General features: G+C 39.3%; 1 protein-coding gene across 2 annotated transcripts; it reads left to right on the top strand.

The window, feature by feature from the left end:
• Positions 1-2,264: 2,264 nt before the first annotated feature.
• LOC127631969 (SPRY domain-containing SOCS box protein 4-like) lies at positions 2,265-14,023 on the top strand. 2 transcript variants are annotated; one of them, XM_052110412.1, is made up of 4 exons: positions 2,265-2,464; positions 6,958-7,025; positions 11,003-11,858; positions 12,956-14,023. In XM_052110412.1, exons 3-4 carry the CDS (start codon positions 11,138-11,140, stop codon positions 13,081-13,083), a joined length of 849 nt encoding a protein of 282 aa, XP_051966372.1. In that variant the 5' UTR covers positions 2,265-2,464; positions 6,958-7,025; positions 11,003-11,137; the 3' UTR covers positions 13,084-14,023. The 2 variants fall into 2 exon arrangements, with proteins under 2 accessions (XP_051966372.1, XP_051966373.1); XM_052110413.1 differs by lacking the exon at positions 2,265-2,464 and adding an exon at positions 2,504-2,568.
• Positions 14,024-17,615: the final 3,592 nt, after the last annotated feature.

Here is a 17,615-nt window from a genome sequence, read left to right as displayed (position 1 = left end):
ACTTGAGAAACCTCTCCTAGCGTTTCTATCCAAGCTTACAGTGTTACAGAGACAGAATGAGCTATTTTCTTCACTACTCCTGAGTGTGTATACCTGCTCTTACCTGCTCTCCATCAATCCCTTCAATACCACAATCAAAAAGCATCACATTTAAAGGGACAGTTCACCCAAAAAAAATGAAAATTCTCTCATCAATTACTCAACCTCATGCCATCCCAGATGTGTATGACTGTCTTTCTTCTGCAGAACACAAATTAAGGATATCTCAGCTCTGTAGCTCTAATAATGCGATTGAAGGGTTTGAAGCTCCAAAAAGCATATAAAGGCAGGACACATTGGCTGACAAAAGTTTGGAATAATGTACCGATTTTGCGGTTTCGGAAGGAAATTGGTACTTTAATTCACCAAAGTGTAGTCAGGACATTACTGATGTAAAAAATAGCACCATCACTATTTAAATATATATATATATATATATATATATATATATATATATATATATATATATTTTTTTTTTTTTTTATCAAATCTAGGCAGGCCACATTTCCAGCAGCCATCACTCCAACACCTTATCATGAGTAATCATGCTAAATTACTAATTTGGTACTAGAAAATCACTTGCCATTATATCAAACACAGCTGAAAGCTATTTGGTTCATTAAATGAAGCTTAACATTGTCTTTGTGTTTGTTTTTGAGTTGCCACAGTATGCAATAGACTTGCATGTCTTAAGGTCAATATTAGGCCAAAAATGGCAAAAAAAGAAACAGCTTTAGCCACTCATCAGTCAATCATTGTTTTGAGGAATGAAGGCTAAGCAATGTTTGAAATTGCCAAAAAAAATACTGAAGATTTCATACAAATAGACGCCTCACATGTCCTCCGCTGACAGCTTCATTGAATTCTACCCGCTCAACACCAGTTTCATGTACAACAGTAAAGAGAAGACCCAGGAGGACTTATGGGAAGAATTGCAAAGAAAAAGACACTTTTGAAACAGAAAAACAAAAAGAAAAGGTTTGAGTGTGCAAAGAAACACAGACATTGGACAACAGATAATTGGAAAAGAGTGTTATGGATCTTAACCCCATTGAGTTTTGTGGGATCAGCTAGACTGTAAGGTGTGTGAGAAGTGCCCAACAAGACAGTCACATCTATGGCAAGTGCTACAGGAAGTGTGGGGTGAAAGGTCACCTGAGTATCTGGACAACATGACAGCTAGAATAACAAGGCTCTGCAAAGCTGTCATTGCTGCATGTGAAGGATTTTTGATGAGAACTCTTTGAAGAAGTTGAAGAATATTTTTTCAAATTGTAATAGTATTTTTTCACATTATGTCCTGACTATACATTGTGATCAGTTGAATACCACATTGGTGAATACAAGTACCAATTTCTTTCCATAAGAGCAAAATCTGTACATTATTCCAAACGTTTGGCTACCAGTGTAAAAGTAATCCATAAGACTACAGTGTTTTAATTCATGTCTTCTGAAACGATCAAATTTTGGGTTAGAACAGACCAAAATAAAAAAACTCCTTTTTCATTCTAAATTGTGACAGCAGTTGTGATTTTTCAAGCTCGATTACACTTCCTATAGCGCTATCTAGCGCTCTGCACATGCGTTGAGCACTAGGAAATGTAATCGAGCTTGAAATCATGATCGTGCCTAGACACTGCAATGGCAAGATTTGCAGTGGAAAGGGAGTCATATTTTGGTCTGTTCTCACCCAAAGCCAACTGTATTGCATCTGTAGACGTGGAATAAACCATGAGTTGTGTGGTTTACTTTTATGCTGCCTTTGTGTGCTTTTTGGAGCTTCAAAGTTCAGGTAACCTTTCACTTGCATTGGACCTACAGAGCTGAGATATTCTTCTAAAAATCTTGGTTTGTGTTCTGCTGAAGAAAGAAAGTCATACACATCTGGGATGGCATGAGGGTGAGTAAATGATGAGAGAATTTTTATTTTTGGGTGAACTATCACTTTAAATCACAAGATGGTTTTTAATCGGACCCAACTTTGATTACAGTGGCATGACTTGCCAACATGAAATGGGCTGGAAATGTTTTGGATTGTTTACATTCAGTAATATATAAACTATGCTCTAAATCAGTGAATAAATAACACGATAAACCATCGGAGTGGCCGACGGCTTCTTCGTGGCCCTTCATGTTCACCCCCCTCGTGGCTACGTGGCCAATCAGCGCGCGCCTGATGCGCACGGCAGCGCTTGACGTCACCCACTAAATATCTCGCGGAACAAAAGCCGTCCGCGCGCTGCGTTCCTCCCCGCCGGATGTGACCGACAACACACCGTCACGGTCATTTAGTACTGAACTTTTAGTACTGAACTAAAAACATTGATCTTTTATATATTTATACTTAGGGTGGAGAACTGTAAATCCTCGAGACTCACGGCCGTTGTTTTTGTCCCAAACGAAGCTGCTGGGGTTTCTCGCGAGAGTAAGTAGACCAGACCAAGCGCGTGGCTGGTTTGTTTGTGTTTGTGCTTTAGATTGGTACAGTATTGCCTTTGTTTGATGCAGTGTTTCAAAGCAGTTAAAAAGGTAGGACATGCATTGGATCGTAGTGAGACTGTTTGTTTTGATTTTGGTTTTGCCTTTGCCAGACAGGGTCAAATGGTACATACTTGCATGGTGTATATAATATGTGTACAATGCCAGCAAAATATCTGGCCTTGTTTACATTGAAAACACATTCATTTAACATGCACTCATATGTTTGGATCCGTTAACTTTTAATGCAATGCTAAGTAAAAAAAAAAAACAACAATTGACAGAAATCTGCATTGCATGCTTGAGTTTGTTTTAAAGTGTTAAGTAGGTTTGTGTGCAAAAGTCACAGTTGAAAGATGTTCAGAGATAATCTATTCATGCATTTAGCCTCCTTGTGTCTTTATCTGCCACAGAATCTGAATATTGTGAAATGCATGAACTAATCAGTGGAACATTTTGTCAGCCGAGAGGGGGAGAATCAAAGCCTTTTTCAGTCTAGCTGATATACTGTTATTTCTGAGTATTCCAGCATTGATACAGAAGAAACTGAGTGATGTTATTTCCCAGTTTGGGGCTCTGTCATGTTTGGAACACTTCTGCAAATGTATTTCCATTCCCCTTGTGAGATTGTCTTTGTTCTTTTATAGGCTTTTTAGGTCATCCTTGCTTCCCACTACCTATAGAATTTGCATATATTCGTTATTCATTATGCATACTTTACTCTAACCCTTATGCAAACAAACACTCAAACGGTGTGTTTATGTGTTTTGTTTTTAGTTTTTAACAAACGTGTTAGTGTTTTCTGTCCTCCGAATGAAATTATCTTAAAGTTCATGCTAAATGAAAAAAAAAAGAAATCATTATTTACTCACCCTTGTGTCTTTACAAACCCACATACTGTATTTTCCTATGAATGAAATAATTTCTCATGTAAATAATGTCACAAATTTATTTTTAATTGTGCAGCTTAAGCTTTGTTTACTTTATGTAAATTTGATTTAACCTATATTTTATTCTTGATTTTACAGTCTGTGTTACTGGCGTTGTGAAATTCACCCACCTAGTAAATGCTAACATCCAGTACATTAACATTTATGCATTTGGCAGACACGTTTATCCAAAGTGACTTACAGTGCATTTATTACATGGACAATCCCCCCGGAGCAACCTGGAGTTAAGTGCCTTGCTCAAGGACACAATGGTGGTGGCTGTGGGGATCAAACCAGCGACCTTCTGATTAACAGTTATGTGCTTTAGCCCACTACGCCACCAACCCAGTGTCCTATAGGCCTTTAGAGACCAATATCTTTCCACATATATATATATATATATAATATATATATATTTTTTTTTTTTATATATATTTTTCACTTCTGAGGTAAAGTTTTGATTGTCCAACATAAAGGAAAATTCTGGGTTCAATACAAGATAAACTGAACCGACAGCATGTAGATTAACACACAAAATTATTTTTGCTCCCTCTTTTTCTTTAAAAATAAGAAGCAAAAATGGAGGTTACAATGGGTGTGAATGGGGCCAATTTTTGGAGGGTTTAAAGGCAGAACTGTGAAGTTTATCATTTTATAAAAGCACTCATGGGGCTTTTCCACTGCATGGTACAACTCGACTCTGCTCACTATTTTGGGGTTTTCCACTGTGGATAGTACCTGGTACTTTTTTTAGTAACACCTTGGTCGAGGTTCCAAGCGAGCCAAGCCGATACTAAACGTGACTTCAAAATCCTGCAGATCACTGATTGGTCAGATCAAAATTTGGGAAGCAAAAGGTACACAATTAGCGATATACACACATTTTTGTATGGAAACGGCTAAAGGGCAGATATATTTTGTGATAAACCAAAATGTGGGATGTGACAAAGTGTTTTTTTAAGCATGACGTCATCAAGCATGCAATTATCAATAAAAGGCCATTTGAATGGAAACAGGCAGAGGACGGCAAATTTCTCAAACCTTTTTTTTCCCCTGCATTTTCACTTTGTCAATAACAAAATAACGTGAAAAGTGGGTGGAAACTAGATTTTCAAATGTTTTGTTTTTTAAGAAAAGGAGGGATGAGCGGTAACTAACTTTATGCTACAAAATACGAATGCTGTCAATTGAGCTTAATTTGAATTAAAACCTGAATATTTATTTAACAGAATCGCATCATGCTCTGTTCCAGAATCTGACACACATTTGCGTTCTTAGTGATTTCTGCACCTAAACCACAGCACTGTTGTGCCCCTCCCCCCCCAGATCAGGTCATGCTTGGGTCAAATTTTTGAGCATGCTCCGAATGAGCGAGGGAAGCAGGAAGTGCCAGTACCTTTTCTTCTTTTTTACATCTTGTTCTGTTTTCTCCTCTTATGGCCCATGCAAACAAGTTTATTCTGCACCGGGGTCAAAGAGAGGACACAGTTGTCATGGAAACACAAACAATCTCAACTAATGATTCAGGGGTCTTTCATTGACCTTATGTTTAACTCTTGTTGACCTTTTGAACTTCATTTAGGTCATCTGTGAGAGTCACACTAGGGGACTCGCTGCTCACGTTCACTTTTAATGGGACACCAAGTGTTTTTGCATGTTAAAAGAACATTTTATGCCCTAAGAACAATTTGTGCTGAAGCGCAATGTAAAATAAACACTACATAATTTGTATTTATTACTTTAGATGTAGCTTTTGGGTTGAACGTGTTGGCTACTGATTTGATAACTTCTTGGACGCCTCCACTGGCGCTGTGTGTAAAGCTCCTCCAGCATTCGCTTCGAGCCCCTCAGTTTGAATCAGTCACTTTCTCAGCGAATCATCCATCAGTGTGTTCACAACTGGGAGCGCAGACATTTCAAAATAGGAGTCCCATGTGTATTTTGGGCTTCTTTATAATGAAAAGTCCTGCACCATTACAGTCCTTTATTTTAGTCTGGAGCCCTGATATATGCACTGCTGCTGTTTCAACTAAGCGCCACATCGGGGCCTGGGTAGCACCCCTGGAGTCACAAGTTCGAATCCAGGGTGTGCTGAGTGACTCCAGCCAGGTCTTCCAAATTGGCCCGGTTGCTAGGGAGGGTGAAGTCACATGGGGTAACCTCCTCGTGGTCGCGATTAGTGGTTCTCGCTCACAATGGGGCGTGTGGTAAGTTGTGTGTAAGTCATGCACAAGCGCCACATCAACAAAACATTACAAGATGATCACTCTCGGATGTTAAATTCTCTGCTGTGAGAAGTGTTCCCGTATTTGTGAGGTGCTCTGGAGACAGTCTTTTGCTGATTCTGTCTGACACTGCTTACCTTGATAGTTTTGTGCAATGCAGTTATAGTTATTTAGCCTGTTTATTTGTTGAATATCCATTAGTTACAATGTTTAAGTGCTGCGCTTCGCATCTGTATATGGATGTGCAAAATGACTATTTCAAAATCGACTAGTCCATCAATAAAGCCCTGTATAATTAGGCTGGAGTAATTCATTTAAAAAGTCAAATATTGTTGTGGTGCTTGGTTTGCTGGATTGTTTTTCACCCTTAAATGTGAATGTAAATTAAGTAAAAACAATAGATATAATAATAATAACACACAGAAGGCCCAAAACAGCGTGTGGGTAACATTACACATCACTGCTTATAAAATCTGCATGATATTGATCATATACATGAATATCTATGATAGCGTTCGGGTGTATAAACTGAGCACAAAACAAGAAAAGAAAGCACTTATAATATAGGCCTAACAACAGGTATGGAATAGTAAACTTACATAGGCGTGAAATAATGTCATTTAATGAGCCGCAAATGTAGCCTTCATTACAACAAATAAAAATGCAATACAATGAGGTGTCCTACCTTACAAACAGTAAATAATGAAAAAAATAGTGTTTCACAGACAAAAACGGCATAATAATTAATGCATCATTATATTTTTATTCAGAAACAAAAGCTACATTTTAGGAAGGAGATGCAAATGAAGCCCAACGACTAGTTGACGATTCTTGCACATCCCTAATCTGAATATACCTCTGGGAAAGGGTCACGTGAACATAACGGAGTCATATCCTTAATAACATAACCATTATCCTTAATGGTAAATGGTCTGCGATTTTATTTTTTTTTTTTAAACCTTAGAGGTTACCAAAGCAATTTACACTGTGTCCCAATCACCCATTCACACACACTCATACACCAATGGCGGCAGAGCTGCCATGCAAGGCGCTAGCCTGCCATTGGGAGCAACTTGGGGTTCAGTGTCTTGCCCAAGGACACTTCAGCATGTGGGGCGGGAATTGAACCACCAACCGTGCGATTGGCAGCCGACCCGCTCTACCAACTGAGCCACAGCCGCCCTTAACTCCAACTAGTCATTAAAACAACCAACCTACTAGTCTATTATACCTATTACAAACAATATGTTGACTTCTTATAGATCTCTTCTTTTGTCCCCGTGCAGGAGTTTGAGGCCTAACAAAATCGTCTTCCTGTAGCAGTTCTTCTTCCAGGCCTGGTGTGATCTAGAAGGTGAGTGTGTGTCCGGTTATTCACACTTGCACTGGAGTTTATTCCAATGAATCCTCATAACATCACAAGAGGAATGCTTTGGATGAAAGAGTGTAAGAGAGAGAGGGAGTGACAGACAGTGAAGAGATGGCATGTCTGGTTTTGGCACTCGTGGAGAGAGGAGATTTGCTCTCGAATCAATACTGCTCTTCATTTCGCTCTCTTTTTCCTGCTCTATGCTGACAGTGGAGAGACGATGCATGGAGGGTAAGTTTAGACTCTGGCAAGGCATTTTATGTGTGGTGTAATGTGCGATATGTTTATCTCTGGCAGAACCAAACACCGCAATATCTTCGCCATACTGGAGCATCCAGCTTTAGATGTTAACTGTGAATTGAAACATTGTAGCTGTTATTTTTAACTGGACATTGGCTTGTCGACCAGCTGCAATGTTTCAAAAACCAGCTTGACCACCTTGAGTTGCTGTGACCAGCTGGTAGCTGTATTGTTGCTTGTTGAATATTGTCTACCTGCTAATTACCAGTTAGAAACCAGTTTTAGCTAGGGTGTTCGGAGTAGTCTCTCATTTAAAAAATATATAAAAAATCATCCCAAGTATGGAAATAATGTTCTCGTTAACTCTACTTTATGAAACTCTCTTGCCTTCTGTTTTTCGCAAACTTGCTTTCACTGCCATGTTGTCTTTTTCTTGCTCCTGCCTGAAGAAACTTTTAATTATCATAGAAATTAGTGATAGACTGATATATCGGCCAAGTCGATTAATGGGCCAATATTCGGCCATTTTGAGATTATCGGTATTGGCCTTTTGTTCTTCACAAACTTGCTACTGTGACTTTTTAATGTTCTCTGCCAAAATGAACTTCTTATTATCATAGTAATTAGTGATAGACCGATATATCGGTCATTTTGAGATTATCCGATAATTACGCCCACTTGGCAGATTAACAGAAATTCATCATTCCCACTTGTGTCAGTTGGGAAATCTAAAGAGAGCCTTGTCAATAGATTATGCACATTTAAAACAATTTTTTATGAACTTGGAGTAAAATGATGTAATTTAAGGATTAATTTAAATTCAGCAATTTCGTCTACATCTCATTTGCTTTAATTCAATTGAATTAAGTTTAACGGGCATCAGCCAACCCGCTCTTTGCATCCGAAAATGCAACCTAACACAGTATTACTGTATTTGATGAAGGATGCACTTCTCGGACGTAAGACTACATTATGTGTGCATGCAAGTAGTATGAACAGATTTCAGATGTACTTCATCCAGGGACGTGGGTATTGACCTGTGTCCCGAATATAAGACTTAAGAACAACAACCGTGGAAATAAATCACTCTAGTTTTGTTAAACAAGCTCCTTTTTAAGCATAAGCAATTTTCTTGATTTATACTGTATATCACTTCCAGTTGAAAAGAGCTGCCCGACTCAAGAGTTCTTCACCGTTTTCAAACTCCCGAGGGATTATGGGATTAAGTGTTCAATCGATCCGCACTCCATGATCTCACCTGAAATAGGAGGTCATCCGGGTTTTTACATTTATTCATTTGGCAGATGCTTTTGTCCAAAGCGACTTACAAAATCATCTTAAGGAAACAGTGGTACAGAAGTGGCATATTACAAAGTTTCACTAGCATCAGAACATTATTCAAAACATATACAAGTGAAAAAATTTTTTTTTGGGGGGGGGGCTTTTTTTTGTTAGTGACCAGTTAAGTGCTCTTGGAAAAGATGTGTTTTAAGTCGTTTTTGAAGACCGCGAGTGAGTCAGCTTCATGGATGGAGTTGGGAAGGTCGTTCCACCAACGCGGTATGATGAAGCTGAAAGTCCGGGAAAGTGTTTTGGTGCCTCTCTGTGTTGGTACAATAAGATGACATTCCTCAGCTGACCGCAGGCTTCTAGTGGGCGTGTAGCTCTGCAGAAATGATTTTAGGTATGTTGGAGCAGACCCAGTGACTGTTCTGTATGCCTGCATCAGAGTCTTGAATTTGATACGTGCATCAACCGGTAGCCAGTGGAGAGAGACGAGAAGTGGTGTAACATGTTCATTAAAGACCAGACGTGCTGCTGCATTCTGGATCATTTGCAGAGGTCTAGTTGCACATGCTGGGAGGCCTGCAATGAGAGCGTTACAGTAGTCCAGTCTAGTTATGACAAGTGACTGAATAAGCAGTTGTGTGGCATGTTCAGATAGGAAGGGTCTTATCTTTCTGATGTTGTAGAGTGTAAATCTGCATGATCTTGTGGTTTTTGATATGTGGTCCATGAAATGTAGTTTATCAATGGTTACCCCTAGATTTCTGACCATTTTCTTGCTTAAGGCTTCATGAATACTGAGGATTCGGACATACTACTCCACTGGCATTCTGTTTTTTGGCATACTCTAAAGTAGAGAAATATGGATATTTGGACACAGCACTGATAATGGTATCGGCCCAGATTTTTTTCTTTTGTCTAAGTGTCTTTTTTGGCTTAGATAAGGCAAATTTGGTTAGGGTTTGGTTCCTGAGAAGTGTGTTTGTGCGAATTTGGTTCCTGGGACTGTTTTGGTATCAAGCAATTGGAATGAAAAGTCAAGCTCTTAATGTGAGGACTTTATAGGAAATGTGGTCACCCCAATATGTGAGAGATGTGGCTTCTTTTCAGGAGAAATGGTCAAAGTGAGTCATTGGACTGAGCTCTGGACAGTCTAGGTTTGCTTATTGGCCCTGACTGCATGTTTGTATCCTTGATTGTCAAGAACTTTTTGTAGTTCCTTTCTTTTATACCTCAGGAGGGAATATTTACCTTAGATCTCACACATTCTTGAGAAACTGTGGTCTTCTCGGGTTCAGAATGATCTCTAGGTGGAGTGTGAGAGTAAGCGGCTCCTTCAGATGGTGTGAACTCATCTTGCAGCCTTTAAAATGTGTCTTTAAAGCCAAGCACGCAATACTTGATCGAAGCTTGTTGCCGTATCATGGCGACAGTGTTGGGGAGCAACTAACTAAAACAAACTAAAGTAGAGATGAAACTAAATTCCGTTTTTTTTTTTTTTTTCAGTAGCATAACAGTAGCTCGGCTGTTTTCAAAACAGAGCAGCTTTTCCAGAAATAAGCAACTTTTTCCAACACACATTGATGTATCGCCATAAAATGTCACATTCATTGCATTTACATCTGCAGTTATAAAAGTGCTACAGTGGGTCTTCTTTCGATCCAAGTATATGACTTGGGAAGTGTTAAATGCACGTTGTGCGTCACACCTATCTTTCGGACAGTGTATACATGCTGGACGAAGCCAGGCTATAATTGCATTATCTAGGTCTGTTAGGCTGACCTCCAGCTTATTCATTTTTCATAATTTTGGTCATATTTTTGCTTTTTAAAAATGTAATGTAATCGTAAAATTGGATATGTTATATTGCATATATTTTGTTACATGTTTATTGTTTAAATGAAGAATTGGTACTAGATACAAGTATTTATATTGATATGTACAAGTGTTAAAAGAGTACTGTCTCTTTAAGAATAGCTATAGTTTTGCTAGCGCTTAGTTCATCTCAGAAGTGTTTCGATTGAGTGCACATTAAAAAGGCAACCAACTTACCTTTTTAGGTCTTCTTTATTTAACAATCTTTTTCATTAAATACTATGGTTCATCAACATCGACTCCTATAAATGTTAGGGTGTATTCCAAACAATTTTAATGTTGATACTCTAAGAAGACTGACTGTTTGTTATTAAGTTTAATAAATTATAAAAATATATATTTCCACCAGTGGTCCTATCTGTAAACCCAATGTGTCTAATGTAAAAGCCCTGTAAGAAACATGTATGATCAAGGTCCGGTGAACCCAAAACCAGCTTATTATGCAGGATTTACTTGACCGATGAGTCGACAAGTGTCAATCGTGTTATCAATGTTTGTTAAACTAGAAACAAATTCATTGTAGTGTACACTTGGATTTTCTCTTTCTTTCCGCTCTACAGTGCGGCCAACTCCAGTCTGGACTGCTCGCAGAACATGGGGCTTTGTCACCTCATTTAATTGACTGACGCTCTTCCGTCTGTCCCGCTCATGAGGTAACCCCGGCTGTCGCTTTTGATGCCTGTGGCTGGGCCGTGATGGGGCAGAGGGTGTCGGGTGTGGTGAAGTCCGCAGAGGAACAGACGGGCGAGCTGGCATTCCAGCCAGTGTGTGCATCGCTTCGTAATCGTGGGGCCCCGTTACCTCCCCGTTTGGAGCTGCTGTTAGATATGCCCCCAGTGGGACCCGAAACTCAATTCCAGCACTCCTGGAACCCGGATGATCGTTCCCTCAATCTGTTTATCAAAGACGATGACCGCCTCACCTTCCATCGCCACCCAGTGGCACAAAGCACAGACTGCGTGCGTGGAAAAGTGGGTTTCATTCGCGGCCTTCACGCATGGACTCTTCGCTGGCCCATACGCCAGCGTGGGACACATGCTGTGGTTGGGGTCGCTACCTCTCTGGCTCCTTTGAGGGCTGTGGGGTATTCCGCCCTAGTGGGGAGTGATGCAGAATCCTGGGGCTGGGATTTAGGGCATGGTAGACTGTACCACGACAGGAAGAGTCGGACTGGACCAGCACCGTCGTACCCGGAATTTATTGAGGAGGAGGAGGAGGAGGAAGAAGGAGTATTCTCAGTTCCTGAAGAGGTGCTGGTGGTGCTGGACATGGACGAGGGTACGCTCGGGTTCTGCGCAGATGGGAACTACCTGGGTGTGGCATTTCGCGGGTTGAAAGGGAAGAGGCTTTACCCGATCGTCAATGCAGTGTGGGGTCACTGCGAGGTTAGCATGACCTACGTCAATGGACTGGACCGTGAGTATCTATTATAAATGGGTTACAAATTATAATATAAAGTGCAGAAAGATTTTCACAGTATCACAGTAGAAAAGAAATCAAATTGGCTTTTGATATTCTGCAATCCTGGTACAATTACTGTTCTCATAAAAGGTCTGTTCACACACGATTTTGTTCTGTACACCAAAGTGAAATCACCGGCAATGGTTTTTAGCGCCATAGAGCACAGACCCGACTAATGCATAATGACACTTGTCAGCTATCTTCAGTTGACATTACATCCTTGTCGCTTTCATTATTGCTTTCTATCTTTCTCCTGTATTTTCTGTTATTGCCGTGAGCAGCTATAAAGTTTATCCAATACTTGATTTTAAGCTTTTACTGCATTCGAGGTGCTCCTCATAGTTTTGTTGCAGCGTCATGAATGATTGCGCAAGCACACGTAACACAGTAACTGAGATCAACATGTTTACATGCAGCCGATCAATGTTTTTTTTGTCTTCTCCAATCTGTTTCTGCTTTTAGTTTTTAAAATTATGCAGTTGAAAATGAATACCATGTTTATTGAGTGACTCACACCAGAATATTTCCAATCCTTCATCCCTGAACCGAAAATGGGAATTCATTTACTTTGGTATTTTACACTATTGTGACACTCATTGTAGTCATCATGATTATTAATTTACGAAAATGTTTAAAGGGCCATTTTTAAACCCTTTTTTTTTGTTTGTTTTATTGCTACTGTATAGGTATTGTGGAGTAAGAATTTGTTTTTAATTCTTATTCAAATTTTCAGATCCTAAAACCAATTTCATATTTTTTTTATTTACCAAGTTGCACAGCAGTTGCACAGCAAAATAAATAATTAATAGTCTGTTTAATTCCAGAGGTGATTAAAAGGAACCGTCACTAACATTACAACTAGGCCCATAGAGAAAAAACTAAATGACTAAAATATGTATGACCCCTTTAAAGACCTCCGTATTTAAATGAGCTATTATGATGGGCTAATCTCTTCAGATGTCAAATGAATAAAAACACTTAATTCCACTTATTTAGGATCCATTTTGGTCTTTAAAGTTCTAACAAATCTGGCATTTTGTTCTGTCCTGTAGCTGAACCCCTGCCTCTGATGGAGCTGTGCAGACGGGCCGCCCGGCAGGCTATGGGTCGACACCGAATCCATCACATCCAGTCTCTACCACTGCCACAGACCCTCAAAAACTACCTGCAGTACCAATGAGACTCCAAACGCAGCCAAAAATCATCTGCAGTCACTGGACAGGTGCTCATGAATGATACGCAGGATAGAAGCTTTGTGCTGTGCACAGATGTCCAGAGTGTGTAAGAGAGGTGACCAGACAGTTTTTATCTGTTTTTATAAATGTTTAAACCAATGATGAGTGTGGCCTCATGAGATTTGATTTTCCAGAGGAAGTGACTGTGATACAACTAACGTGAAGGTGTGTGTGTGTGTGTGTGTGTGTGTGTGTGTGTGTTTGTATTTGTGTGAGTGAAAATGTATGTCTTTCATTAAAAAAAAACCTAAGCTGGTTTAAGATGGTCTCCCAGACTGGCCAAGCTGGTCTTCAGCTGATCTCACAGCCTGATCAGCTGAAACCATTGCAGACTGATGGATCAGCAAACCAGCTTAGGCTGGTTTATCCTGTTTTTTTCAGTTGGTATAATAAAAAGATTTTCTTTCACTTTTTGTATATTTGTTTGTTTTGCTTTTTATATATTTTAACACTATGGGCCTGGACATGGATGAGGGCTAATATTAGACTAAACCTGGTTTTCAGTTGCCGTTTAAACTAATGCATTTTATTCCATGATGTAGGTGATGCCAGAAAACAGGTCCGTATTATCCTGTCTTCACTAATGCATATTCACAGTGCCTGAGATTTTCATTTTTTATTTTTTTTTTCTTAATCTTTTTTTTTCCCCAAGTGGCGATCATGACAAAACTGATTAAATCGGTTTCCATATGTTTTAGAATATAAACGTGACATCAGTAAATCTGATTTTGCAAAACTGATTTTATATGAGAGGAGTCTGTCTGTTGTTATGTCCCAGATCAAGCAAAAACTCTGGAGTGCGTAAGAGAGGTGACCAGACAGTTTTTATCTGTTTTTATAAATGTTTTTTTTGTGACCTTTTGAAATGTGAATAAAAATATCTCAAAAGCAACCTGTCCATTGCTGTTAAGATTTTTACTTGCTTTTAACATCGTTCAAAATGTTTTTTTCCGAAGTGTATTTAGAAATTGCAATTTTTTCATTAATTAAAAAAAAAAAAAATATATATATATATGTGCAGCACACAACAGAATGTATAAAAAAAAATTTTTATACATTGTTAATTTTGTGCTAATGAGGGAGGGGGGGCAAAATTTGCAGTTAAATGAAGTGCCAATTTTTTTTAAGAAGGTCTACAAATGTGCACATGAAAATATATAAACATTTAAATATGAAAAACCTTATAGTTCTCAAGGGATGTATTTAGACTGGGGCTAGTTGTCACACTTATTAATCCAGTGAATAATTCTCAAGGTAATTTTTTTTTTTAAGTCAGATTCTGTGTGTACACAATTTCAAGTCTTGACTAAAAATAAAGTTATTGAAAACTGCCATTGTTATTACCCCCTAAAAAAACTTGGAAGTTGAATAGAGACAACTTGCTCCAACATGCACCGATCGTCCACAACGAAACCTGTTGATGTGCATGTTGTGCCAGACGGCTGGATTGAGTCTTTCTGTAACTGCTGGGATTTTCACACTAAACAGTCTCTAGAAATTACTCTGAATGGTGCCAAAAACATCCAGTGGCAGATCTGTGGACATAAATGCCTTGTTGATGAGAGAGGTCAACAGAGAATGGCCAGACTGGTTAGAACTGGTCATGTCTACGGTAACTCAGATAACTGCTCTGTACAATTGTGGTAAAAATAATCTAATCTCTGAGATGCAGGTTGGCACTGTTTTGGTGGCACGAGGGGGAACTACACAATATTAGGCAGGTGGTTTAAATGTTGTGGCTGATCAGTGTATATAATAACTTAAAGACAAGCCAAGGCGACAGTGCATGAGGTGCTAAAGTCAATGAACCACTAGATGGCGCTACAGAGCTTCGATAATAACTAGGACATCTCAAGCAGCAGAAATAAAACCACAGAGTAAAAATAAGCCCATTAATTATTTAAAACCAATTTTATTGGCTTGTTTACATAAAACACAGCAGTGACAAGTGACCACAAAAAATGGGCAACATTCTATTGAGTTTGAAGGATGTACAAATACATTAAGTATTAATTTGGACTCTACCTAAAAAACGTCAATAACGTTGTGTATTACAAACCACTCGCACACAAACTCACTGACTGATTCCAGAGAGAGGCAAAGAAAGACAAAGTTGTAGATACTTTGTATGCAAATTGGAATTACACTGCATAGAAATTCACAAGATACACGACAAAACATGTATGCTAAAGAAAAAACGTACTTGAGCACGTAGAAAATAAATATAAAAAGGGACAAATTCCTAGACACCTTCTTTAATGCTACAAAAAATAAATAAATAAACCAAATAAAAATTGGAATCTTTTATCATGGCAAATATAAAAAAAGGTCCACTGATTTATTATTTCTGCTTAAACACACACGGATCGTTATTTTATTTTTATTATTATTGTGTGGGATGCGCTGAGATGTAAGATGCTGAATAAAATAAAAGGCAGAGGCTATTTGCACCCAGTTTAAATAGTGCAAAGATGATTTTTTTATGCGAAGTGCAACAGTGTTAGATGTTATAGACCTTATTCACAGCAGCGCCATCTTTTAAATGGGAATGACAACAAGGCTGTGAGGGATAGATGTATATAGTATTTCAATGGGCTGTACTGCAATTTATAATTGTTTTTGGATCATTCCGTGGACACAACTTTGATAAAAATATCTTTCTAAGAACGTTCAGTAGACAAAAAACTTCAGACAACATGGCACACACATGCACAGATAGGCCCCAGGTGGTGCTCAAGCACCCGCCCTTTTGGCAAGACATTTTTTTTTTGTTTCTTTTTCAAATGTTATATTTTAGTTTTTAAATTTGGCCAATGTTATCAATTCCCAATTAAAAGCGTGTTGTAATGCCCAACAACTGCATTTTTGTTCTAATACTGTGAGACAGCACGATCCTCTGTACTTCCGTCTTTGACGTCCCTTGTCACAGTCACCACAGTTAACAAACTGAGTACCCTGTGGAGTATGGAGTTATATTCGTGACACAATTCTGCACATGCAAGATTATATTTTGAGCTCACAAAAATGTTTTTTTGCATGAGCAAGATAATAGTTTGAGTGCAAAGTTTTTTTCTGAACGTGCACGATGATATTTTGACCACACAAAAAGTTATTTTGCACGTGCTTGAAGTAATGTATCTTCTTGCAAAGATAAATTAATTTTGAGCAAATGAAAATCAATTTTGCGCTTGAATAAATTTTATTTGAATGTGAATTTTGCTTTCTCCTCCTACCCACTCTGCATGCTAAATACCTTTTTAAGTGCTCAAAATATCTTCCACACGCAGAATTTTTTTTGAGCGCACAAAATATTATTTTGTGCATGCAGGGGCGTAGCACCAAATTTTGGGCCCTGGGTACAAACCATCTTGCTGGGCCCCCGTACCAAATATGTATGTATAGAAAACTGACTTCTAAGGGGCCCCCCCTGCCTCGGGCCCTGGGTACTTGGTACACTTTACCCCCCCAGTCCGACGCCCCTGTGTGCATGCATAATTGTGGCAGAGACAAAACTCTTTGTAGCAGAGCAGCATCCACATCTATTTAGGTAATAGCCCTCCATTAAGCTTAATAAGCAAGCTAGTCTGGTGTTGGAGTAAAATAGCGCCATGACGCCGGCGTCGTCAGGGGCGGAGTGGCCATAGGGAGAACCGCAAATTTTCCCAGTTGGCTGGCCGCGAATCGGGGCCGAATGGGCCACAAAACGGCACTGCGATATGCAGAAGGCTTTTCGCTTGAGCACCTGCCCCCAAAATGTCTGTGCACGGCCCTGCAACATTAGATCAAGGAGCTTTTTCAGCTTTGTACCGTGCGTGCCATTGAAGAGGGCCTCAGGGCCTCATTGTTGTTCCCATTAAAAATTAAAGATGGTGCTTCCATGAATAAGGTCTATTAAATAGGGTCATCGCTGTGTGTTTATTGTGTTTATTTAGAGTCCCACAGACACCCTAGACCATCCCGTACCCCTAAATCTTACCCTAACCTTCACCTTCCCTTAAAAAAATCAAACATGGTTTTACTACAGTAACCATAGTTTCACATTGGTATTATGTAAAATCATCCGTCACATGTCCGTCATGTGTGTTTTGTCTTTTGCTTCAGTTTTATATTAAACTATTATTTATATTATCAAGCCGGTTCTCGCCGCCTCCTTTCCATTGAAGTGATTACCCTGGTGCCCAAGCCAGTGAAGGAGGAGGGATGTCGTCGCGGAGTCCTCAACACTGCCGTCCACCCAGGGGAGGGAGTAGACCGACCGCCCGGACACGGTGAACGGCCGCCGTCCGCGAGGCGAGTGGGGACTGGACTATTACATATAATAAGTAGTATTAAAGGTAATATTAAGAGTGGAGACAGGAATCGGGAAGGGAAAAAGTGAGACGAAAAAAAACACATCCACCCCTTCGTTAAACCCCGCGCCACTGTAGCGACACTAGGGGTGCAATTTCGTCAATTTCTGTGTTTCCACCAAACTATT

Source organism: Xyrauchen texanus, chromosome 38 (assembly GCF_025860055.1).
Source record: "Xyrauchen texanus isolate HMW12.3.18 chromosome 38, RBS_HiC_50CHRs, whole genome shotgun sequence".
Lineage (NCBI taxonomy): Eukaryota > Metazoa > Chordata > Actinopteri > Cypriniformes > Catostomidae > Xyrauchen > Xyrauchen texanus.
This window is presented reverse-complemented; position numbering and strand designations above follow the sequence as displayed.